The sequence below is a fragment of the Miniopterus natalensis genome, chromosome 4 (genome assembly GCF_054644295.1).
Source record: "Miniopterus natalensis isolate mMinNat1 chromosome 4, mMinNat1.hap1, whole genome shotgun sequence".
Lineage (NCBI taxonomy): Eukaryota > Metazoa > Chordata > Mammalia > Chiroptera > Miniopteridae > Miniopterus > Miniopterus natalensis.
In genome coordinates this window covers 94803463-94827955 of record NC_142084.1, presented here as the reverse complement: position 1 = coordinate 94827955, position 24493 = coordinate 94803463, and the positions used below count along the sequence as shown (strand labels likewise).

Genomic DNA, 24493 nt, shown 5'->3' with positions numbered 1-24493 from the left:
GGTCCAATCCAGGGTCCCGCACTGCCTCCAGCTGCTGCTCCTCCAACCTGTGGCAATACCATGCCCTTCACTGTTCGCCAACGAACATTCAGTGCCCACCTGTGCCAGGCACCATGGATGGTGCTGGGGAAACAGGAGTGAAGACAGGCGAGGCCTTGAATGGAGGGATTTACGTTCTCAGGGAGGGGACAGATAATAAATGTTTTAACCAACAAAAAAAGAGATGTGATTGCTCTGAAGTGCACTGAGAGCTATGAAGGAGCACACAGGGTGCCCTAACAGTGGGTGACGGGGACAATCCAGGCTGAGTGGTCAGCGCAGGCCCCTCCGAGCAGAGATCGGAAGGAAGGGAAGGGCATTCTAAGTGCAGGGAACAGCGAGTGCTCAACAGTGGCTCAGAGGTGGGAGCAGCAATGGCCTCGAGGTTGGAGCACAGGGAGGGGGGAAGGGCACAGGATGAGATCAGCCAGGCTGGGAGGACCGACCTGCAGGGCCCTGCAGGCTGGGGAAAGGGCTCTGCACTGTTCTCTGTGCTGAGTGCCCAGGAGGGTGGGCCGAGTTCACCCAGAGTGACCCCAGTGACAGCGTGACCCCAGCCCGCGTCCGCCCCAGCCAGGCCCTTCCTCTTCCCCGGCACCGGCCGGCCCTCAGGCAGAGCTCCAAGCCCCGCAGAACTCAGGGTCTGGCTTTGGAAGATGTTTTTGTGCTCACAAGAAACACGGGTGGTAACGCCCTGACTGCTTCCTCCCCGAGCGAGATCACTCAAGCGCCACTCTGCATGTCCCCACCCGGGACATGCATGTCCCTGACCCGGTCCCTGTCCCTGCCCAGACCCGGGGACCTGCGCTCGGCACCAGCCCAAGGCTGCTCCGTCCAGGTGCCCCTGACCTGTCCTGCCACACACCTCGGGGGGTCCGTTTCTCTCCGGGTCTGGGATTTATACGTGCTGCGCCCGCTTCTTCACCCAGCAAGTTCCCAGTCGTGCAGCGCTGTGCTGGGGTGAAGAGCACAGGCTTGGGAACCGGGGTGCTCGGCTTCAAACGCCAGCTCTGCCGCTAGCTGGATGACCCTGGGCAAGTCAGTTAACCTCTCTGTGACTCGCTTCCCAATGCACAGCATACTCATAATAACGGGTCCGACCCCCCTCTGAGGTGCAGCCTGGGGATTACAGGAGGTAACAGATGGGAGAAGGCGGAGTCCAGGTGCCCCGAGGATGCCACTGAATTCAGGGTGGGCTGTTCCCATGGGCCGCGTGCCTCCCCGCTCCCCCACTGCCTCCTTCGTCTGTGAGCTCCCTGATGGCAGGAACACACACGTCCGGGCCACCTGCCCCTCCCGTCCCTGGCAGGGGCCTGGCACTGAATAGATGCTGTTTGTGGAAAGCATAAATAAGGAACCAGCAGGCAGGAGGCCGGGCTGGGTAAATGCGTCAGGGATGAGATCTGAAACTTGGGAGTTACTCAGGACAAATACTTGCAACAAAAGCGCCCCGGGCAGAGCAGAGCTGTGTGATAAAGACAAGGCCGCAGGCACAGAACAGCTGAGCCAGAAGCTCAGCAGGGAAAAACCCGAGGGAGATATCGGGCAACAGATCCAGGGCCCCAAAGAACTACTTTGGAGTTTGGAGCTGCAGACACCTGGCTTCCAGATCCCGGAGCCACCACCTATGGGCTGTGCTGTGGTCTTGGAGAGGCCTCCGAGTACAGCTGGGTAGGCAGTCCCCTGCCCAAGGACACCTGTCCAGGGTGGAGAGAAAGCAAGGGCTGGGATCTAGCTCAGTTCAGCCAAGGAGGTGTGAGGACTGCATAGGGCTCCAGGGGCCCCAAAGAAGGGGAGCTTTTAAAGTGATGCCCACAGAGGTGGCAGAGAGGTGATCGGCATCCCTGGCACCTGTATTGGCTCTGGGAGCTTCAGTTCTAACCTTGCAAAGTGGAGCTGGTGAGAGCAGCTACACCTCACAGGGAGGGTGGACAGCACTGTTACCTTGGTGACACTTTTTAATTCACACTTTTTCATTCCCAGTGCCTAGAACAATGCCTGGCACATAGTAGGTGCTCAGTGCATTTGCTGAATGAACGTATGAAAAGCCCAATGTGCTTAACCCCTGTCCTTTCCCTACAGGCAGCCTGTGGACCAGGCGGCCGTGTGGTGGGCTCAGGCACAGGCGGGCGTGACCATGAACTTGAGCAAGCTCTCACATCCGTGGTCTGGAAGAAAACAGAAAGGAGGGGCAAGTCTAATTTCGGGCTGGAATGTAGCCTTTGTCAGTAAGCTGAGGAAAGCGATAAGGAGGTGGGCTTGGGAACCCGGGAATTGAGAGTGGGGGGAGGGACGAACCCCATTCAAGCAGAGCAGGAAGGCTGCGGCTCCGGTGGAATTCGGGAGGGTGTGGGGCCAGGCCTGGGAGCAGAGTTCCTGAATGAGCCGCTGGCTGGGCCAGGGCCTCCGGCCCCTCTTGGGAACCTTCACAGCCAAGAGCAGTGTTTCATCAAAACAGGAAAAATCATAGAGGAAAAATGCATATGTCAGGGAGCTGGTATTTACAGGACCGGCCCTGCCTAGACCCAAGGCCCGAGGATGGATGGGGGGTGGAGACACAGGAGACTTGCAGGGAGCAGAGCCTTCCTGGAAAAGGCCACCCATCCAGGCCCAGGGGAGGGGGGTCCCAGGAAGCTAGGAAGGGAGCCTGGGCTAGGTGACAGAAGAGGGCACTGAGAGCCTCAGAAATCACGTCCTCAGGGCATGTTCCACAGCCACAGGCCCGTGGGCTTCAAACAGAACTTGACCTGATGTTATCTGTCCAAAGTGCCTCAGAAGCACAGTGGACGTGCTCTCCTGCAGGTGTTACCTAAGGGCAGGAAGCAAGGACTTTGGCCCCAAACGCCTGGCAGGCAGGAGCCTCACAAGGGTCCAACGCAGTTCTTTCTTTGGACAACAGGACACTCCTACCCCATCCCAGAGCCCAGCCAGGGTATGAACTTGGATCTGGGAGCACAGTAGGGTCGCTCGGGAGCGGCCTGGATGACAATCGTGGCCACATGATATAGCAGCCACATGATATAGCGGCCACATGATAGCAAGATCCAGCCAAGGTCTCTCCGCCCCACACCAAGCTTCCCAGACACACACTCCTGGTGCCTGGACTTGCTTCTGTAAAAACACAGGATTCTGGTCTTGCCAAGTGTGAGCTCTGAGCCTCCCCTCTGGCCCTGATTAAAGAAGGACCTGGTGTGAACAGGAGGCAGACACCCCTCACTTGGACCGTGCAGGAGGCTCCAACTGCTCCACTCTTCCCCTTCTATCGACAGTGAGCTTTCCGCACAGATGGAGTGAGGCAACGCTGGGTATGTGTTCTAGAAAAAGCCAAGAGGTGCCTGGCAGGAAGTTCCCCTAAGGAAGATGTCTCTGGGCAGCCCAACCAGCCCCTCCACTCCCACCCAGGGAGCCCTTGGGGCTACATGGGGCCCTCTAAGGTCAGCAGACACCACCCAGGGGCTGTGGTCATGACTGTTCTAGCTGCTTCCACCCGAGGCAGGAGCAGAACCTGGAGCAGCTCGCAGTCACCGGCTGCTGGGCAGGAGGCACATTCCTACGTGTTGCATCTTCTGTGCAATACCTTTCCCGGCAGCAGCGGCACACGGCAAACCGGTTCAGCTGGTGAGGGTGGACACCAAGTCCACATGCCACGTCCCACACTAGGGAGCCCCACAGTGTGAGGCTAGCTGGGGCACTGACAGCCACCCAGCAAACACATGAACACATATGTACACACTCACGTATACACACAGGCCCTCCTTTGACAAACAGGCGTGGCTCCCCCCAGGCGTCCTCTCCCTCGGCCAAACCTGCGCGCCCTCTCTCCCCTAGGCTGTTACTGCCAGCATGCTCAGGTGGATGCCCAAATGACAGCTGCTCCACTGTCACCGGCTGGGCCAGAGTCCCATGTGGGAGCCTGCACCATGGGTCAAACACAGAAATATCGGTGTGAACTGTAACAGTGACGGCCATCTGAAGTGGGCACTTAGGTGCGTTACCTCACTGAGCTCCACTGTCCCCAGGAAGAAGGCACCTCGCCATCCCCGCTGATGACATGGATGAGGTTCCTGCGAGTCAGAGAGCCTGCAACTCAAACCCAGGTAGGCTTGCTACTCACTACTCGACATATTTATTCTTTAGTGTGCCCAGCACTGTCCTAGGTCCGGGGAACCCAGCAGCGACCGAGACAGAGCAAGGCACTGACAGCCTGGGGGGACACCGAGCTCATCTTAACCCTGGTCTCTACTATTTCCCAAAGGCCACTGGCTCCTTCCAAAGAGAGATCTCCCTGCCTGGGTCCCTGGGGTCCACAGTTGGCTTGAGGCCCATAGGAACACCCTGCGAGGAGGTGGTCTGCAGCAAAGACCAGGTCCTGTCGGGGTGCTGGAAACCCCTGAACTGACTCACTTCCCTGTCTAGGCCCGGGGCTCTGCCCAGTCCAGCTTCTGCCTGTGGCCTGTTTCCCCTCAGCTGGCCCATTGGGAACGAGGGTGCGGGTCTCATCAATGAGGGGAGCCAGCTGGGTGTGAGGCGAGGCAGCAGGGAGTGGGGGGAGCTGGTGACAGTGCACCCTGTCCACGGGGGTGGCCGCTCTTCAGTAACAGCTGTGTGCTGCCACGTGGCCAGGGGGGCTGGGAGCCCCATTTTTCTAGAGGCACTGGAAGTCCACATTTCCACGCGAAATCTCCTAATCTGAAAATGCTGGCATTTCGAGGAAAAGCTAAAGGAGTTCATCACCACCAAACCAGCGGTACATGAAATGTTAGAGGGTCTTCTTTAAGAGAAAGAAAAAAGATAAAAAATATGAACAATGGCAATAAACACGTATCCATCAACAATTGAATCTAAAAATCAAAATAAAGGAACAAAGATTCTATGAACAAAATAAACTGATGAACAAAGTAAGTCCAGAGACATGAGGGCATGGAACAGACTGAGGGCTCTCAGAGGGCCGGATGGGGGGAGAGATTAACCACAGAACCTACACGCATATATGCATTACCCACGGACACAGACAGTAGGGTGGAGAAGGCCTGCGGGGTGGGAGTGGGATCTGGGTGGAGGGGGAAATGGGGGAAAAAGGGGGAAATATCTGTAATACTCTCAACAATAAAGATTTCTGAAGTGCTGGCATTTCATTCAAAAATGAGTTTAAATGTGAGGACCAGATAATCACATCTGTGACTGGGCAGAATTAGATCCCCCATGCTACCAGTTTACAATCTCTGCTTTAGAAGAGCAAGTCTGTCGGGAAGGTTCATGAATGGGGGGGGCTGTGACACTGAATTAGGACTTATGAGCCAGGAGCTGTAGGAGGCTCTCTCCTTAACTTGGCACAGCAACCTGGTAGGGTCAGAGTTCATGTTCCCATTTGCAGACCAGAACACAGGCTCAGAGAGGTGAAGCGAGCTGCCCAAGCACACACAGCAAGTGGGTGCAAGAGTGGGGCTCCAATGCTCATCCATCCCAGGTCTGCCTGGCCTCACACAAAGGCAGCTCTAGAAAAAGCCGAGTCTGGGGTGGCTGACTCATCATGGTCTGGTGAACACGAGGCAGGCGGAGGCCCAAGTAGGGTGACACGCCGGTGTGCTCCCACTTCGAGGGACCTGATCCAGGGTGGGGTGGGGCGGGACAGGGAGGAGGCGGGTGGGTGAACCTTCTCATCCCTCCTTTGACTCAGGGTTAACTCAGCTCTGACAAACCAACAGCTTCAAGTGTGACCCAGTTTCGCAGCTTGGCCAACTGAAATGCGACTGGTCCGAGAGCAGAACCAGCCCCTGCCACCTGGCTGGCTGGGTGAATGTGGGCAGGGCCTCAGCTCTTGGACCCCTGGGTCTCCCAGCTCCAAAAGGAAGGGGCTGGCCCCATGCACCTCGAGGCCCTCCCAGCCCCGATACTCACTGATTCTAATCAGCCCAGAGCCTTCACCCACGCGAGCCTAGGGGAATGACCCCCCCCTTTCCTCCCTGCAAATGGGCAGTAAGCCCCGCTCCACGGCTTTGCTGTGAGAGCTGAAGCGGATGATCTATTACATGGTGTAGCACTGTGCCTGAGACCCAGGAGATGCTCAATAAATGACGCCTACCCCCCCCCCACCCCCACTGCCTAGCACCTGGGCTTCTAACTCCCCTCCCCCCAGAAACACCTGAGCGCAGAGTCAGGGTCAGGTCTCATCTGCATCAGGGGCAAAGGGGTCTGAACCCACAGCTGTGTCACAGGAGGGCTCTGAGGACCCAACCCTCACCAAGATGCCAATGCCCCGTGGTGAACTAGGAAAAAGTATGGGGTTCAAGTTTGGGAGCTGCGGTCCTACATCCCCTCTCCAGCTGTGTGACCTCTGAGTCTCAGTTTCCCCACCTGCAGAGAAAACAGTCACCCCCAGGCCATGCGCATCTTCTAAGGGCTTCCTAAACTCAAGTCCCATATGACACCTTCATGCCATTATTATTAGGTTATTTAAGATTTGTGGTGCCCTGGCCAGTTTGGCTCAGTGGTTAGAGCGTAGGCCCTGAAGGGTCTAGGGTTCAATTTTGGTCAAGGGCACATACCTGGGTTGCAGGCTCGATCTCTGGCCTGGGTCGGGGCACGTGTGGGAGGCAACCAACTGAAGTGTCTCTCTCACATCGATGTTTCTCTCTCTCTCCTTCCCTCTCTCTCCCTTCCAATCTCTGTCCTCAGGTGAAGATTTAAAAAAAAAAAAAAAAGATTTGTGGTACTGAGTTCCTGAATTACACTTGTGTCATAATGGGGATCCCTTCCTCAGGGTTTCCCAGCTTACCTGGTTCCCAGGCCTGCCTCAGGCCGACTGGACCTACTAGGGTGGGGGTGGGGGTGGGGCAGCACAGGGCCCAGGTAATAAGGAAAACAAACCTGCCAGACTAGAGCACACACTTGCTCGACTAAAACTGAAAATGGGCAAACCTGGGCTACCAGGGACAGAGGATCCAACAGAACAAATCACTTTCTGGGGCTGAGAAAGTCTTGAGTTTAAGGCCTGGGTTCTGTGACTTTGCCAGCTGTGTGACTCTGGGCCAGGCCCTCAGCCTCTCTGAGCCTCTGTCTCCTCAAAATGGAAACAGTCAGGCCTAACCCCCAGGCTGGGGTTGGGGTGAAATGTCAGGTGTCTTCTTCCTCCCAACTTCCTCCGATTCCGATTCCGGGGTTAACATGCCATTTCAAGCAAGTGGAGCTAGCGGGGGTGGGGGTGACTTGGTCACTCCCATTAGGACAGGCAGCTAGCCACCCCTCCTCCTCTGGTCAGGGCCTGAGTACTGTCTGATCTCCCGGTTCCTTGGGACACAGTCCACAGGGAGCATTTTCCATTCCCACTGCTAGAGAAACAACTCCTTTCTGCTGTACTTACACCCTTAGGAGAAAACTAGAAACACTTTCCAAACACAGAGAGGAACGGCAACACAGCACCCAACCCAGGTGGACTCGGACCCCTCAGCCAGGTCCTGGGGGGAGTCTCATCTCATTTGGGGTTCCAAGCTGTTTTGTGGGAGGTGGGAGGAGCATGAGCCCCACATCCACTGGCCCCTCCCTCCCTGCCTCTCTCCTTCCTTGTTTTCCCCTGGAAACCTCCCCAATAAATCCTTGAGTGAGTGAGTGAATGAATAAATGGATGAGTGAATGAATGAACACACAAACCCCCACTTCCCTGGACCTCAACTTCTTTGTCCCCATAAGACTGACGATACCTTTACACCCAGGCATACCGCCTATTTTCAAGGGGTGGGGCTTGGTGCTGGGTTGGACATCAGGGGAGGGGAATTAGGGGCAGGAGAGGAAGTCGGACTCCTCTACCCTGTGAACAAATCACTCAAGGACTCCACCCAAGTCAAGAGCACAAAACAATGTCAGGAAGACAAACCTGACACCTGGGGAGCCCTCCCTTCAATAGCATGTAGCTAAACAGTCCCACTGATGCTGTCACAAGACAATCCTGTGTCACCACGGGGCCAGAAAACAGGTAATAAGTTCCCAAGCATGCCCAGGGCCCCTTCGGATTTCCTGGCTCGTCAAAGCAGACCTGGGAGGCTGGCATTCCTGCGTAAACAGCCGCAGGTGACGGTAACAGGGACGAGAGACGGAGCTGCATGAATACACATGCCCGTGTCCAGTGTGGCTGCACCTCGGACAGGAAGCCTTCCCAGACCAAACACAGCAGCCAGGGCAGTGGAAAGGACACTCAAGGCTGCTGTGCCCTGTTCTGGGCCTCAGTTTCCCCATTGGCAAAGTGACATTCTTAATTCTTCCCTCATAGGTCAAGGCGCAAACCGTAAAGTGGTGAGTGCTATGAGGCAAAAAGGCTGATTTTCACCCACCTTTCCCTGCCGTACCAGGTTTTAGATTTGTCTGTGCACAAATTGTGTGCTGGTTGTCCCCGAACCAGTATTTCCCAAAGCACGGCACCCATGCCACCTGTGGGACCTGGGGTGATTTTAGGGCAGTATGGGAACCTGGTGGTTAAATGGCATTAGACTTCACAGGGAGAAGGTTGTTCCTGTTGCATTCTCACTTTGAGTACTCTGAGAACATCAAAGAGAAAATCTCAGGGCAGAACTATTCAGGCCTCAGCCTCCGGTCTCTCCAGCGCTTGCTAGTGTCCCTTTATTAACAGCCCCAGCAATTCCAGCAGGCACCAGCTAGCTGCACCTGAACCACCTCACCGTGACTGGTATATATTTGAGGCAGCTGATACCACTTTTCCATTTTCAAAGATGTTATAAAGTGATCTTTTAGAAGTAAAAACATTAACCTCAAAAATTGATGAGTCATTTAAAGAAAAATTACTAGGTAAATAACCCACATTGTTTAGGAATTATGCCCCCAAATTAAGTTGGTACCTGCAGGTTGAAAATGGGCTCAAGTTACCACAACAGAGACGGTGACATATGCATCAAGTCCTCCTTTGCTCTTCCTCCCGGGCATGTGGCTAAACCACATCCCCTGACAGCTCCTGAACAGCGTGAAGCCAAGTCCCCAGTTCAAAGACAGAAACAGTGGTCCCACATCCAGACCCACCACCCCACCTTCTGTCTTCCCTTCTCTGCCCTCACCGCCAGGCCATAAGCACACCCTCAAGGAGGACAGAGCCACAAGATGGACAGAACCTGGGTCCCTGCATACCAGCAATGGACAGAGCAACCCTGCCCACCTTGAAACTGTACATGAGCAAGAAATAAACTGTTGCATTAAAGCGCTGAGATTTTCAGGTTTATGGAAATTAGCGGACTTAGGCTAATATAAAGGAAGCATCTCAAGTCCAATTTCCGGTGAATCCAGAAATCTTCTAGGACAGCCTGGATACCCTGGTGCTTTATTCTGTAACGAATAATTACCGCGCTCCTAACAGATGCCAGGCACAGTCCTAAGGGCTTTACGGAGATGAACTCAATTAATCCTCACGACAGTCCTGGGAGCCAGGCACTAGTTATTATTAGGCTTGATTTTCAATAAGGCAACCAGGGCCCAGAGGGGTAAAGCATCTTATCCAAACATCCCACATTCAGGAAGTAGTGAAACTGACACTTGAACCCAGGACTGTTGAACACACTCAAAGCCCTTGCTTTGCCACAGTGCCACACAGCTTCTGCTGAGCACATCACCCGGGGGCTGCCATGCCCTAACTGTGTGCAAGTCCCTGGCTGGGGCTGCAGAAGACAGCCGAGTGTGACCTTATGCTGCCCATCGGGTAAGACAGGAAGGGAGAAAGGGAGGTGCATGGCACAGAGCCAGATGGGCACAGGAGGGGCAGCACAGTCTGGAGGGCTTCAGGAAAGCACGGTGCAGCTGAGAGAGCATCCCTCCTCAGCAAGAAAGGGAGGGCTTCTCAGGGGAGGTGATATTTGAGGCTGGCCACAGAGAGCGGGAGAGATTCCAGCTGGTGGAGATGGTGGGGAGACGTTGGCTCATCCAGAGCCAACAGCCACCTCCAGGATCCACAGGAATTAGTATGGACGGTCCCACCAACCTGTCTACCTAAGGGGCCTGAAAGCCTCTGGGACAGGTCTCTCACACACTTCAAACCCTTCCCCACACTGGTTCAGGCAGCATTTGGCAGGCCGCCCCCTGTATCAGTGGTTTTTCTCCCCACCTATAAACTGGCCTAGCGAAGTGGGCCACTGGGTGAAACACTTCTACTCCTTCCAAGCCTTCTCTCATGAAAGGCTCCTGTGGGCCTTGCTATCGACTCTTCTATTACATTTTTTTGTCTTTTTTTGTTTTATTTTGTTCTTTAAATATATTTTTATTGATTTTAGAGAGAGGAAGGAAGAGGGATAGAGAGAGAGAAACATCAGTGATGAGAGAGTCATTGATTGGCTGCCTCCTGCACAGCCCCCGCTGGGGATCGAGCCCACAACCCGGGCATGTGCCTAGGCCGGGAACTGAACCTCTATCTCCTGGATCATAGGTCGATGCAACCACTGAGCCATGCCGGCCAGGCTCAACTCTTCTTTTACAGGGCATGGGGTGCAATGGAAAAATTGGGTAGGGGTGTCAGGCCACTCAGAGCCGAGGGGATAGCCCCTCAGGAGTGACACTCAGTGCCCACCGCAGTAGGTCCTGCACCAGCGGAGCAGAAAGAGGCAGTTAAGTCACGTGAAGCCCACAGGGACTATGGAAGCGCTAGGCCAGTTTACAGGTGGGGTGAAGGTCCACCGATATGGGGGCAGCCTGCCAAATGCTGCCTGAACCAGGTGCTGAAGGTCAACGCGGCCAGTGAGGTCACATGGGTGCCAGGATGCACTGAGAAGGGCCCTCCACCCATAACCCAGCCTAATTATCAGGAAGCACCGGACAAACCCAGACCAGGGCACGTGCCACAGGATGCCTGGACAGTGCTGCCAAGGCTGCCAAGGTCATGAGGAAGCTGGGGGCACACAACCAATGAAATGAGTGCAATGGGGCTGCTGGATCAAATCTCATCTATGGAAAACAGGTGAAATCCAAATAAAGTCTGGAGTTCAGTTAATGACAATAATAATGTAACAATGTCAGTTTCTTAGCTGTGGCAAACGTATGCGGTGAGCCACGGGGAAAAAGGGAGGGGGTATTGGTACTATCCTTCCAACTTTTCTGTAAATCTAAGTTTTCCCAAAATTAAAACTGTATTTAATTTTTTAAAGAGAGAGAGAGAGAAGCAAAATACCGAAACTAAAACAGAAGTCCCACAAAGTCGAGGGGGCAGGAGCTGTCTGTTTGCTCAATGCCATATCCCCAGCTTCTAGAAAAGTGCCTGGCACACAGAAGGCCCTCAATAAATATGTTCAATGAACAAAGGACTCCACCAGCACTGCCAGCTCCTGGCCTGGTGACAGGGGCTCCAAAGACGGGCAGAGAAAGGGCAGGATGGGCAGCCCCACCCGCTCCCCACAGGAAGGGCTGCACCCCTCTGCCCGCTCCCCAGCAGCAGCTTGGCAGTAAGCTCCTGCCCACAGACACGCAAGCTAACCAGGCAATGGTCAACAAACTACAAACACAACTAGCAGATGGCAGTTGATATCGAGGGTGTTCGTGGAGTGGCCCCAAGAAAATCAAGGCGATAAGGCTCTGGGCACGAAGGTGCGGTTTATGAGAAAGCCGGCGCTGGCATCACAGTGAGCGCTCGAGTCTCAGCTGCGTCACCCGTGGTTTGCATGACCTTGGCCAAGTCCCGTCCCTCTCTCTGTGCTCAGCATCCTCATTACGTAAAAGGGAATAATACCTGGTTCCTATTTGATGTGAGGGTGAACCAAGGGAGTCCTGGAGAGGCCTTTAGCCTGGCACTTGATAAATGGGCACTATTGGTGGGCACTGTTATAATCATGAAAGAGCCCTGGGAAGTCACCTGCAAGAGACACCCTGGGGGCTGAAGATGTTAAAAGATCTGGAGCAAGAGAGTGTCAGTGGGCTTTGGCCAAAGAGGAACATTAGGTCCAGTGGCACAGCTGGCAGTGCCATCCCAGTGCCATTGGGAGGGGAGCCCCCAGGCTGTCTCTGCCCAAACCTGTGGGTCCCTCACTCCTCTGTCTCCTGCCAGCCACAGGTCACTGTCAGCCCTCAGCAAGTTCTGGTTTGGCTTAGCATGATGTTCAACGAAAATGAAATTGGAAGCAGATGCCAATCATGCTCACATTCCTGAAAAGCTGGGGACTGTGCAGGACAACCAGCCACAGAGCCGGACTGGAGCTGCCCCTCCCTGCCCACCGAGGCACCTGCCTGGGCCCTGGGGCACCTGGATGTGCCACTGCTGGACCATTTTCTCTCTCACCAGATTAATGTCTTGTTTGGAGTCACCATGTGGGTGCCACATAGAGAGGGGAGTCCGGCTCTAACCTCCTCAGGGGTCCTCAGGTGATCATGTCACTGGCCTTGAAACCCAAGAGGCCCTGGTCCTACCATGTCTATTCACCAGAGGCCCCTCTACTGAGGTCTCCCAGGTGAGGAGCACAGGCACATGCTGCCAGGTGAGGCCAGGAGACGGCAAACACATTACCATTTTCTTTTCTTTTTCTTTTTTAAATATCTCTTTATTGATTTCAGAGAGAAGAAAGGAGAGGGAGAGAGATAGAAACATCAATGTTGAGAGAGTCATTGATTGAACCCGCAACCTGGGCATGTGCCCTGACTGGGAATCAAACCCCTATCGCCTGGATCCCAGGTCGACGCTCAACCGCTGAGCCACATGCAGCCGGGCCACATTACCATTTTCTAAACACATATATCTGGCATCCACACGAGCCCATCTCATGTGGAATCACAGGAACCTAGCAAGGAAAGTATAAGCACCCACTTTGCAGATGAGGAAAACCGAAGCTTACAGAGTCAGTGTCCTCTCCAGGGTCTCATGGCTCGTCAACATGGGGAAAAGACTGGAATCCAAATAGACTGGCGAAATAAACGTGAGGGTCCGTTCCAAGGGTGGCCGGGGTCGGGTCAGCCCACCACGTAGCACTTTCCCCTGAATACCTGGAGACGCTCTCTCCATATCAGGAATGTACTTGTGGACCCAGCAAAACGTCATAACAGCCCCAAATCACCAGTGGCCCACGAAGTTCTCCAGGGATATATTGGTGAAATTCTGAATGTCAGCAGCTGTTGGTGGGGAGGGAAGGCCTAGTGGGAAAACCACAGAAATCAACAATGGCAAGGTGTGAGTGAGGCAGGACAGCCCCGTGCTGAAGCACCCCGGCTCAGGAATCACCAAGTTCAAGCCCCGATCCTGCACCCCCCAGCTGCATGCCCTGGGCCAGTCACTTCCCAGCTCTGAGCCTTGGCTCCCCGCTTTAAAATGAAATGAATAAAGGAAACAATTAACAGAGTGACAACCTGTTATATATGAAACCCACATATCTGAAAAGGCGTTAATATCCAAGATACGTAAGAAACTCCTTCAACTCCACAGCCCAAAAAACAAAAAAACTAAAAACAACAGCAGCAAAACAATTAAAAACTGGGCAACGGGAAAGAAAATTGGTGCAGCCACCATGGAAAACAGTACGCGGGTTCCTCAAAAGTTAAAAACAGAACTACCACCTGATCCCGGGATCCCAGGCCTGGGGATTTATCCGGAAGAACTGAACTCGGACCTGGAAGAGCAACGCGCACCCCAAGTTCACTGCGGCATTATCCAGGCGGCGCGGGAAGGAGCCAAGTGGCCGCGCACATTGGCACGCGGGGAAGGCGTGACCAACACGTACACGGGAGTCACATTCAGCCGTGAGAAGGGAATCCTTCCACGTCCAACACCACAGATAAGCCTGGAGAACACCATGCCGCGCGGCAAAGGACAGATATTACGTGGTATCACTTACAGGACGTCTCTAAAGTAGCCAAGCTGACAGGACAGAAAGTGGGACGGTGGGTGTCGGGCGCTGGGGGTGGCAACCGCGGGCTGTGCAGCTTCGGTCGGGGGGCGGGGGGGCCCGGAGAGCGGGCGCCTGGACTTAACACTGTGCTGTGCCCTGAACACGGGCTAAGAGGGGCGATCTTAAGTGTTCTTACTACAATTTTTTAAAAACCCGAATCAATAGTGTGACTACAACGTGACAGCTTGAGAGTCTCTTGGGCTGTGGAAACTGTTCTATAGATTGAGGGGTGGTTACACGATATAAAGTCTTAAATTTCACAGATGAGCGCACCCCCGAAAAGGTCAATTTTACTGTAAGTTAATTTAAAAAATAAAATAAATTCCTAGTAATCATATTTATCTCCTGGGGCCAGGGTGGCATTTCAGCCCAATGACATGCCGGCACAATACGCTGCAAGCTGGGGAACCGTCAGGCATAACTAATAAGATCAGCTCGCCTCCTTTCCCTTCCTCCTCCAGAGATCCCAGCCCTGGGCCAAAATGTGACAGACAGAAGGTAACATCGTGAAGGGGCTGTCACACTAGTCCCCAGTGTTTCAGGGACCCATGACTAGACTTTAGTAACAGCCAGGCCTTCATCTCCAATAGGCTCTAACAGAACATTCAGTCCATTTCTATCGGGTGCTGTGCCGCCCGCCAGGTTCAAGGGGGCGGATTACACTGTCAGGTGTGCACAGGTCCCCAGGGCCTTCTGATGTGCCCGAGGTGTGACCTAGCATCTCTGAGGGGCTATTTCCCTGCACTTAAAACTGCGATAATGATGCCCACTCAGCGGGTCAGGGGGGTTATGAAGCACTCTGCATATCCGCTCACTGTCAGCAGGACAGAGAACCAACCCCAAGCTCTTTCTGCCTCCCCCACGGGTTGGCAATTTTAAAAACAAATACATAGTAGTGTTGAAGGTTCTGTCCCATCCTGTACTTTCCTACATATATACAACCAATGTAATTAGATCAAGAGACCTAAATGTTAAAGTTGACAACAGACAATTAGGCTAATTACCACTTCCTTAAAGGATCAATTAGGGCTGTTTCCCAAACCACATTCTGAGAAATCGTACCCAGCGCTCTATAAGCAACAGGCTGACTTAGACAATAAGTTTGGCAAAAGCTGGGCTGAACCAGTGACTCTGGTTCCTTCCATGCAGGACTTCTCAGAGCCTTTAGTAAGTCAGCACGTGCTGTGAATCTCTAAGCAGGGGACACAGTACAGAGGAGCATGGACTGGGAGATGCTAAATCAAGTCAGTCACATGGAGCAGGGCTTCATCCCTACCATGCATCCCAATCACCTGGGAATCTCCACTGAGGTTCAGACTCATGGTGGCACTGAGGCTGCATTTCCAACAAGCTCCAGTGATGCTGCAGCTGCTGGTCTGGGGACCACACTTTCAAAAGCAAGGGTATCAATGGAAAGGTAAGCCCCTTAGTGGCCACTTGACTGGTGACTGGTGAGAAAAGTCACAGAGTAGGGAACTGGCTTGCCAAAAGTCACACAGGAGTGACTCCAATCCTTAGCCTCCCCTCCAAGGCCCAGCTTGCTATCGGTCCTCTGGGTTTAGGGCAATCTTCTCAGTCTCAGTTGTGCACTGAAATGACACGAGGAGCTTAAAAATAACATTGATGCCTGGGCCCTCGCCCTCAGATCCTACAGGGCATGGAGTGCAGCCTGAGTTTGGGGACTTTGAAAGCTCCTCCGTGGCTCCCTTACAGCCAGAGTTGAGGTTCAGTGATGCAGATACCAGGGAAGCCTCACCCCAAATGCCCTCCTCACACCCTGCCTGCCCCGCCAATCAGTGCCTGAAGAAAACTGCCTGCAGCAACTCCAAAATAAAGCATGAGAGGATTACCAGATGGGGACTGAAACTCCACGAGACCGCAGCTGGCCAGAGCCCTGTCTCAAGATATTACGGTGTCACGGCCAGGAATCCAAACTGCCTCGGGAAGAGCGAGTTTCCGCCTCATTCGGTGTCCAGGTGTCCAGAAGAGCAGCTAAACACACGCTCTTCACTCTCAGGCCCCAGGGGCTGAAGAGGGGAAGCCTGGACCGGCCAGAGTGAGATGCCCTAAGTTGGTGTGAGACCGCAGTGGGGGGTCTTAGAGACAATTTCAGAATCGGGTGTCAGCCCACATGAGGCTAGTGTAGGGAAAACAGGTTGATGACTTTAAGCTTCTTAATGAGCACTGTGAGGAAAGGGTTAGTGACAAAGTCAATGGAATCCAGTTAGAGGAAGTTTCAGATCTCCGGTGAGTAGTAGGGGGAAAGCTTCAGAGATGAGCCTACAGGTCACCAGCGGGGCTCTGGAGCCAGATGCCAGCGTTCCAATCCCTACCAGCGCCTTCTACCCAACCCCGAGTTCCTTACCTCTGCACCTCAATGGGCTCATCTGTGAAAGGGGGAACAACAGTGTCTGCCTAACAGGGTTGTTGGGGATTAAATGAGTTGATACATGTAAAATCCTTACAATAGGGCCAGGCCCTAGTAAGTGCTCAATAAACCCCAAATACTGGCTTGATTTTTGCATAATTTTTCCTCTGGTCTAATTTTTATTAGATTAGATTTTTAAAGTCTATTTAAGATTTTTAAAACTTGTTATAAAGTTTGTGTTCGGTCAGCCTCCCCAAGTTTTTTCTGGAATGAGACAGGGCAGACATACAGACACTCGTGTCAGCTATAATGTGCTGAGTGTTAACGCTGCATTCGGAGCCCCTGTGATGGCTGGGGCTTAGCTTGGTGTAGGGACTGAGGGGAGCTACAAGAGTCTGCAGGGGACCCTTGGGCAAGGCCGCATAGGGAGCTAAGGAATTCATACTTGACTCTCAGAGCTTGAAGGGTGAAACCAGGAAATGAAAACATCAGGTCAATTTTGGAAAACTCATTTGGGGTTCCTCCAGGGCTGGAGGGCTGGGGTCTCCAGGCGGGGAGGCCATTTGGAAGGCTCCAGTGAGAGGCACTGCAGCAGGGCTGGAGCTGTGGGTGTGTGACCTATGCAGTGACACAGGGTCCCATGCTCAGAAGGGTCCATGCTTAACTAATGCTCGGCCCTCACTGTCCTCAAATTCTCACTACTTTTCCAACTTGGGGTTCTGCTTTTATTTTGCACTCGGCCCCACAAATTATGTAGCCGGGCCTGCCTGGCTGAGACATCTCACTTGCCCCTATATCTGGGGAGTCAGTGAAGGTTATGATCCCTTTTAAAATGTAGAAACTGAGGCTCCAAGAAGGTAAGTCAACTGTCATAGGACAAAGCCAGTCAGTGCAGGGTAGAGGCATACCCCAGGTCTTGGGGATTCAATGTAGGGGGCCCCCATTGTGGGGGAGCCGGCCACCCCTGCCTCCGTGAAAGCTGTGCTCAGCTTCCCCTGGGCCTGGGCTGCAGAAACTGCCCGCATCACTAACCCCAGGCGGAGAGGGAGGCAGCAGGTGGTACTTGTCCCTGCCAGCAGGAACTGGGTCCGGTCTGGGCCAACGCCCCCGGATCTGGGTCACAAGCCCAGTTCCACACCTGCAGAGTTCAGCAGTTAATGAAACAATGCGACAGGAGCAAGGCAAACACAGTCATCTTTAAAGGCCCAGGATCCTTCCTCCTCCCCGCCCCTAGCAATTTAGAGCAAATTCTAGGAAAGAAGGGGGAAAATCACCCATCCCCGGGGGACAGGAGAGTTAGCCATCAAATCCCACCAGGCCTCTGGCTTCCTGGAGGAGCATTTCCAAGGGGCCAGTGTGGCCCAGGCACTGCTCTAAGAGTCACCAACGAATAAAACATACAAATCTCCGCCCTCCGGAGCTCGTGTTTCATGTGAGGGAGAAAGAGAAAAGCACAGTTATCGAGGGAATCAGACGGTTTAGGAAACACGGGTGCTTCAAGGGGACAGCACAAGTAATGAAAATAGCGGCCAAAGGGTACTGGGAGCTTACTCCGCGTCTAAATGCTGGACACATTATCTCACTTAATCCTCAACACGTCCTCTCTACGGCTCTCATCCCCATTTCACAGACGAAAACACAGGAGGGAGCCGGGCGGGGCGTGGCTCAGCGGTTGAGCATCGACCTAGGATCCAGGAGATCGCGGTTCGATTCCCCGTCAGGACACATGCCCGGGTTTCAGGCTCGATCCCCAGTCGGGGGCATGCAGGAGGCAGCCGATCAATGACTCTTTCATCATTGATGTTTCTCTCTCTCTCCCTCTCCTTTCCTCTCTCTGAAATCAATAAAGATATATTAAAAACAACAACAAAATAGGAGGGAAGTTGTACAAGGTCCAAGACAGTAAGAAAACAAATAGTATTGAAAGGAAGGGGTGAAATCCTCCTGATTTTGTTTTAAGGAGAGCAAACGGAGCGGGAAGCCTGGTTTTCTCCCAGGCCTTGAATTTGGGGAGGGGGTCCAATCAGAGTGTGCCCCTCTCCATTCCCCATGGCTCTTAAGAGATGTGACAGGGCTGTGGGGCCCTCCAAGCCTCCCTTTTCTCTCAGAGCTAAGGCTTTGGAGCTAATAGTCCAGAGTTCAAATACCAGCTCACCATGGCCCTGGGGAAACGGTCTCCCCTTCCTTTGGCTTAAAATGAGATTAAAAGTCCCTCTCACAGGTGACAGGGAAGAGATGTCAAGACCGCACCCCAGTGCCTGTACAGCCGTGAATGCCCACGCATACCCTCACTTCTGGGTGATGCCTGATGCCCGCCTCCCTTCTCCCCTCCAGTGCGGAGAGGGCAGGGCCACATGTCTCTGGGCTCTGTGCTTGGGGCACGTGGCAGAGGGCTGAGCAGGTGCAAACATGTGATAAATCAACACTGAAGAGGAGGAAGTTGTCCGGAATGGTGGAACCTTCCTTAGAACCTGAGCCCTAGAGTTAAAAGATGTTTGTTTTTTTTAATCTTCACCTAGGATATTTTTCCATTGCTTTTCAGAGAGAGTAGAAGAGAGAGAGAGACACATCAATGGGTTGCCTTCTGCACACGCCCTGACCAGGGCCTGGGATCAAGCCTGCAACCAAGGTACATGCCCTTGGCAGGAATCTAGCCCGGGACCCTTCAGTCCGCAGGCCGACACTACCCACTGAGCCAAACCAGCCAGGGGTGAGTTAACAGATCTTAAAAACTGCAGGTTCCTGAACACGAAAGGCTCATCCTCCAAGGTGGGAATGTAAAGTGTTGAATCCACTTTCCCCATTAGGTGGTGAGCCCACACCCTCAAGGAATTGATTAAAGTGCTGCAGCAAGCTGGGACTACCATGGCCCTGGACGGTCCAAACCTCCATCTCACGGGGCCCCAGGTCAGGAGCTGTGCTTGACCTGAGACCCTGGCATATTCTTCAATCTAGCACCTGTGAGGTCCAGAGCAAGACCCTCAGACCTGGAACCTCAACTTTCTTAAGATGGGGGAATTAGGCACAGAGTGAAGGGATTAAATGACCAAAAGCAGTGCTTCCTCCAACGTAAAAAATCATTGAATCACAAGAGGATGGAGGAGGGGCAGGAATTATCAGCCTGGGTAAGGGGAGGCTTTGTGGAGCCAGGAATCCACGTGCCAACCACAGCTCTTACAGCCCAGATGTTAATGTCAGCATGAGGACTGCCCCTGAATTCCACCAGAGGGGCTTTCCTTGTTTGAAACTGCCCTATGTCTGCAAACATTTGTTTGAGGCCCTGGTGCCAGCTTCATGGAAGGGCCAGGAAGTTGGCAGATGCTTGCAAGATGGTATCGGTGCCCAAGACAGGCTAGAGTACCACGTCAGCCAGTACAAGAGGTCCAAGGCCAGCAAAGAACGTCTCCAGGCCTAACCCCACAACATGCCAACCTGCCATGGGGGTCACTGCCAGGCTTTTCTTCCAGAGACGGCTGTCACTTTACCCTGACTTCACTCATACCTGGAGGGAGGGACGCAGCAGTCACGGGGAAGAGTTCCCCCCTTTGAGGTGGGCACCAGAATCTATTTTGTGGACAAGGAAATGGGCTCATGGAGAAGTTTCTTGCCACTAACTCCCACTCCTGAGCTCTAAACCACATAGGCTCTGCGCTAAGAGCCTTTCATGCACTCAGTCCTCACAGGTGGGACTTTGTGTTTAGCCCCAATCCGCAGGTGATGACATGGAGATGCTGAGAGGGATCAGACACTTGCCCAGGTCATCCAGCTGAGCAGCAAAGAGGGGGTCTGCACCCAGAGCCTGATCCCTGACTTCTAGAATGTAGCCAGCTGCTCAGTGGAGGGGGCAGAGCCAGATTCTAATGTGGCTCCTGCCCACACCAAAGCTGTTTTCCTGGCAAGACCCCCATGGTGTGGCTGCCTCAGACCAGGGCATGCCCTGGGGCTCTACTTCCCAAGGGGGAGTCTGGTGGAGACCCCTTCCCAGGCGGGCTTCCCGAAGGCCTAGCCCAGTACAAGATGGACCATGAGGCGGCTGGACCCACAAAGGACCCATTGTGGTGCCTGCAGAAAGCCAAGGCCAGGCGCCCTGGGCCCTCTGCACAGCACCGCCCCAGGCCCCATGGCCTCCTCTCCTCCCCACGGCGCCCCTAACCCAGAGCGCAGGACCGGGACAGGCTGGGGGACAGCCTGAGCCTACGGTAACCCAAAACCCTCCAGCTGCCCCGCTGGCCAGATGGGCTGCAGACCCTGCGGACCCCGGGGGGCTCATTCAAGGTGCCCAGGGCGCACCTGTCAGCTGGCGCGGGGTCCAGGAAAGGAGGCTCTGTAGAGGGAGGAAGGGGAAGGCGAGCGAGCTCCCATCTGGGGGGAGGGGGGCGCAAATCTGTGTCCCAGAATGGGGGGGCGGGGATGCGGGTTTGTGAAGTGTGAGGATCGACTGGTGAGCGGGCAGGCTGGAGAGGGGGCTGCACGGAGGGAAGAGGCGGGCGGCCCCAGGTGGGTGGCTTTGCCCCCAGAGGTGGGGCGCTGCACGAGGGGGTCCTCGGGGGCCCCGGCTGGCTTCGTGCGCGGCGGGCGGCCGGGGTCCCCCAGGGCCTGCAGAGGCGGGCACGGGGAGCGGGCCGCGCCTGCATGCCAGGCAGGAGGAGCCCGCGGCGTGCCCGGGCGGCCCCCGTGCCCGCGGAGGGGGCTGCCCGGCGGCCGGGGTCGCTCACTCACCTCCTGAAGTCAAAGGGCATCGTGCCGTCGCCGCCGCGGGTGGGAGCGCTGCAGGCCGGGCGGGCCGCGCCGCGTGGGTCCCAGCCGGCTGCCGACGCCTCCTCGGGCCGCCCCGCCCCCCGGCCGCCCCCCGCCCGGCGCCCGCCGCCCGCCGCCCGCCGCCGGGAAGTGACGCTCCGCGCAGCCCATTGGACGCCGCCGCCGGACGCCCCTTCCGCCGCTCGGTTAAAGGGGCCCGCGGGCCGGGCGGGGGGGGGGAGGGGAGGGGCGAGCCTTCGGGGGTCCTGGCCCTCGGAGGGGAAGGGAGCCCCCAAAGCCGCGCTCGTCCTTTCCAAGCCCCACCGCCCTTTCCTGCCCTCTCCCCCTCTCTCCCTCTCTGTGTGGCCTCGGGGAAACCCCTCTGCCTCTCTGAGCCTCTGCTGGTTGCATCTGCAAATCAGATTCCTTGAGTTGTCACGATTACATGGAATGGTCCAGATTTGGGCCGGGCACAGCCTCCAGCTCTGACAAGGGCCTGACACTGCGTGAGAAGGGAGATCTGGCAGCCCTAGATTTGTAAGGGGTACATTTTTACAAAAAGGCAATTCCCTGCTGTGCCCCTCTGGGACAGGCCCTTGGCGTCTCTGGGCCCCCCCCTTCCCGGCTTGCGCTGAGGACGCTGACACTTCCTGGAGGTCTTTTTTCCTGGGGATCAAATGAGAACCTTGGGGAATGGCTTAGTGAGTGCCTGCACCTAGGAAGGGTGCAGTCACCTGAAGCTGCTGTGGGTGGCCTGACGGCTGTCTCTGCTTTCATTCCAACCGTATTCAGGACATGCAGGTTGTCTCCGAGGCAGATTGTGACCAGGCGTAAGACTTGGCCCAGGAGACCTCCCTGAGCCTCAGTTTCCTTCTGTGAACTTCACAGGTCATCAGCATCTCCCTGGACTAGAGATGATAGGAGAGGAAGCTCATTTTGAACTTCCCTGCTTTTGTTGTTGGCCCCGCGGCCAAGGTCACGGTGGTGGGGGCTTGAAAAATCCCAGGGGAGAAAAGTGGAGGTTAAGCTCTAAAAGAAGCGCCTGCAGGTGGTTTCTTTGTCTATAAATAGAGGGAGATGGTAGTACCAGTTCCTCTGGGAGGATTCTGAATGCAGTTTCAGCAGGGGGTGGAGGGGTTAGGGGTGGCGGGCTGGTGTAGGGTGGGGCTGTGAACCAAACTCTTCCCCCTGGAGCATACACTTGGCCTGATCAGTTGCCTCTCCTGCCCTCTGAACCTCTGGCATTCTTTTTCATTCATTCATTCATTCATTCATTCATTCATTCATTCATTCACTCATTCAACAAGGGAGCAAGTATTCTTGGGAGTGAGGAAGAAATCTCAGTCCCAACTAGAAACCTGAGGGCAACAGAAAGGGTGAAAGGGCTTTGAGCAGCCACTGGGCCCAAAGGACTGTTTGCTGGCCCTTCACAGGAGTGAGTCTTGCAGTGGTGGGCATTTGATCACAAGTCTCCCTCCTTAAAACGTGGTCCACAGTCTGCTGGTGGTCCACAGGCCAGCTGCTGGGACATCACGGGGTAGATTCGCAGCCCCAGCTCAGACCTATTGAATCAGGTGTGCACTTCACATCATCTCCAAGAGATTCATTGGCACATTTAAGTTTGAGAGGCACTGTGATAAAGGACCTGGCTCCTGGAGGTGGGGTTGCTGGGTGGGGTTGGGAGGGCTTTCGCATTTCCTGTTCCTTTTGCCTGGAGCTTCTCTGTCTTCCACCCTGCTGTATGGGTAGAGAATGCACATGCCTCCCAATAACCACTCTCCCTTTCTTCATAACTGAACAGCCCAGACTGGAGCCAAACTGCATGGGTTCACAGTCCAGCTTATCCACTAACTAACTTACTTTCCCTCAGTCTTTTCATCTGGAAAATGGGAGCAATACTAGTACCTTTGTCATAGATCTGTTGTGAGGGTGAAATGTGTTGATGTACTTCTAGGGCTTTGGTCCGTGCCTGGTGCAGTGCAAGTGAAAGACGTGGTTGATTATAGTTGCTATTTTTGTATGATCTTGGAGCTCCCAATTTTTGGCTGGGTCTATGAGTGCTCAAGATGAAAGTTTCATTTCCCAGCTTCCCTTGCAGCTATGTGTGGCCATGTGACTAAGTTCTAGCCATCAATGTGTAAGGGGAAGTGGCTTATGGCAGCTTCCGGGATAGTATATTACCCTCTGTGTCCCTTTGTCCATCTGGATGCCCAAAAGTGCATGCCACCATCCTATACCATGTGGTGAAGGTCACACAGTGCAGAGAGAGCAACAAGATAGAGGAGCCTGGGCCCCCGTCACTGAGTGGCACAGTACCTGTCTTCAAACTCATACTCAGACAACTAAGCAAGAGAGAAATAAACACCTATCTTGTTTGAGCTGCTGTTATTTTGGATTTTCAGACACTTACACCTGAACCAGGTGCTAGAACACCTGCCCAGCCTCAGCTCAAATACTATGTGGGGTATAGGCCAGGTGCCCCATTATGTGCTCAAATGGCACCCTGCAGTTTTCCTTGGGAGAACTTGTAGTTTGTGATAGATTATTGTGATTGGCTATTGTCTACCTCCTCACCTTGACTGCAAGCTCTCCAGGGAGGATGGATGTCTGTTTGCTGACTGTCGTATCCCAGCATCTGAGCAGAGCATGCATGTGGAGGGGGTGTAATGACTATGTGTGGAGGGCTGGCTGGAGGCTTCCCAGGGAGACAGGTCGTCCAATGGGACAGAGAGGCTGGGGAGCGGGGCACATCGATGGGGATCTCTGTGGGGACTGTTGAGGTCTGTATGCAACCAGGCTGCAAGTCCTGATCGTCTGTCTGCCCAAAAGACAGCGGGAGATGGAACTAAGGAGCAAGTGAGAAAGCCCTGGATCTCTGTGACGAGGAAAGTGACTTAATTAAGGATTCTTTTTTTTTTTTTAATTCTCACCTGAGGATATTTTTTCCATTGCTTTTCAGAGAGAGTGGAAGGGAAAGAGAGAAACATCGATGTGAGAGAGACACATCGATTGGTTGCCTCCTGCATAAGCCCTGACCAGGGCAGGGGTTCGAACCTGCAACTTAGGCACATGCCCTTGTCCGGAATTGAACTTGGGACCCTTCAGTCTGTGGGCCAGTGCTCTAACCACTGAGAAACACTGGCTAGGGCATAATTAAGGATTCTTAATCTTGTGGCACCCTGTGGTCTCCAGCCTCCTGATATTTCCATGCCCGTGTGGGATCACCTCCACAATGCATAGGGCTGACCTGGGGAACCAACAGGACATTGCAGAAATGACAGTGTATGACTCCTGAGGTCTAATCATAAAGGGCCTCACGGCTTCTGCTTAAACTCTCCCAACTCACTTGTCCTGAAGGAAGCCAGCTTCTGGGTCATAGAGATACTCAAGCATCATTATAGAGGGGGCCGTGTGGCAAAGCACTGCCCCAGCTATGCTGCTCCTGAATTCCTGACCCTCAGAAACGATGTGAGATAACAAATGTGGATTTTAAGCCACT

General features: G+C 54.2%; 1 protein-coding gene across 1 annotated transcript in view; it reads right to left on the bottom strand.

The window, feature by feature from the left end:
• The window catches only part of ERGIC1 (endoplasmic reticulum-golgi intermediate compartment 1), an 81945-nt gene extending 60895 nt beyond the window's left edge, over positions 1 to 21050 (bottom strand). Inside the window, exon 1 of the mRNA XM_087816976.1 lies at positions 20977 to 21050. Coding sequence (XP_087673102.1) covers positions 20977 to 20996 — 20 coding nt within the window. The 5' untranslated portion in view covers positions 20997 to 21050. The remainder of the gene's footprint in view (positions 1 to 20976) is intronic.
• Positions 21051 to 24493: the final 3443 nt, after the last annotated feature.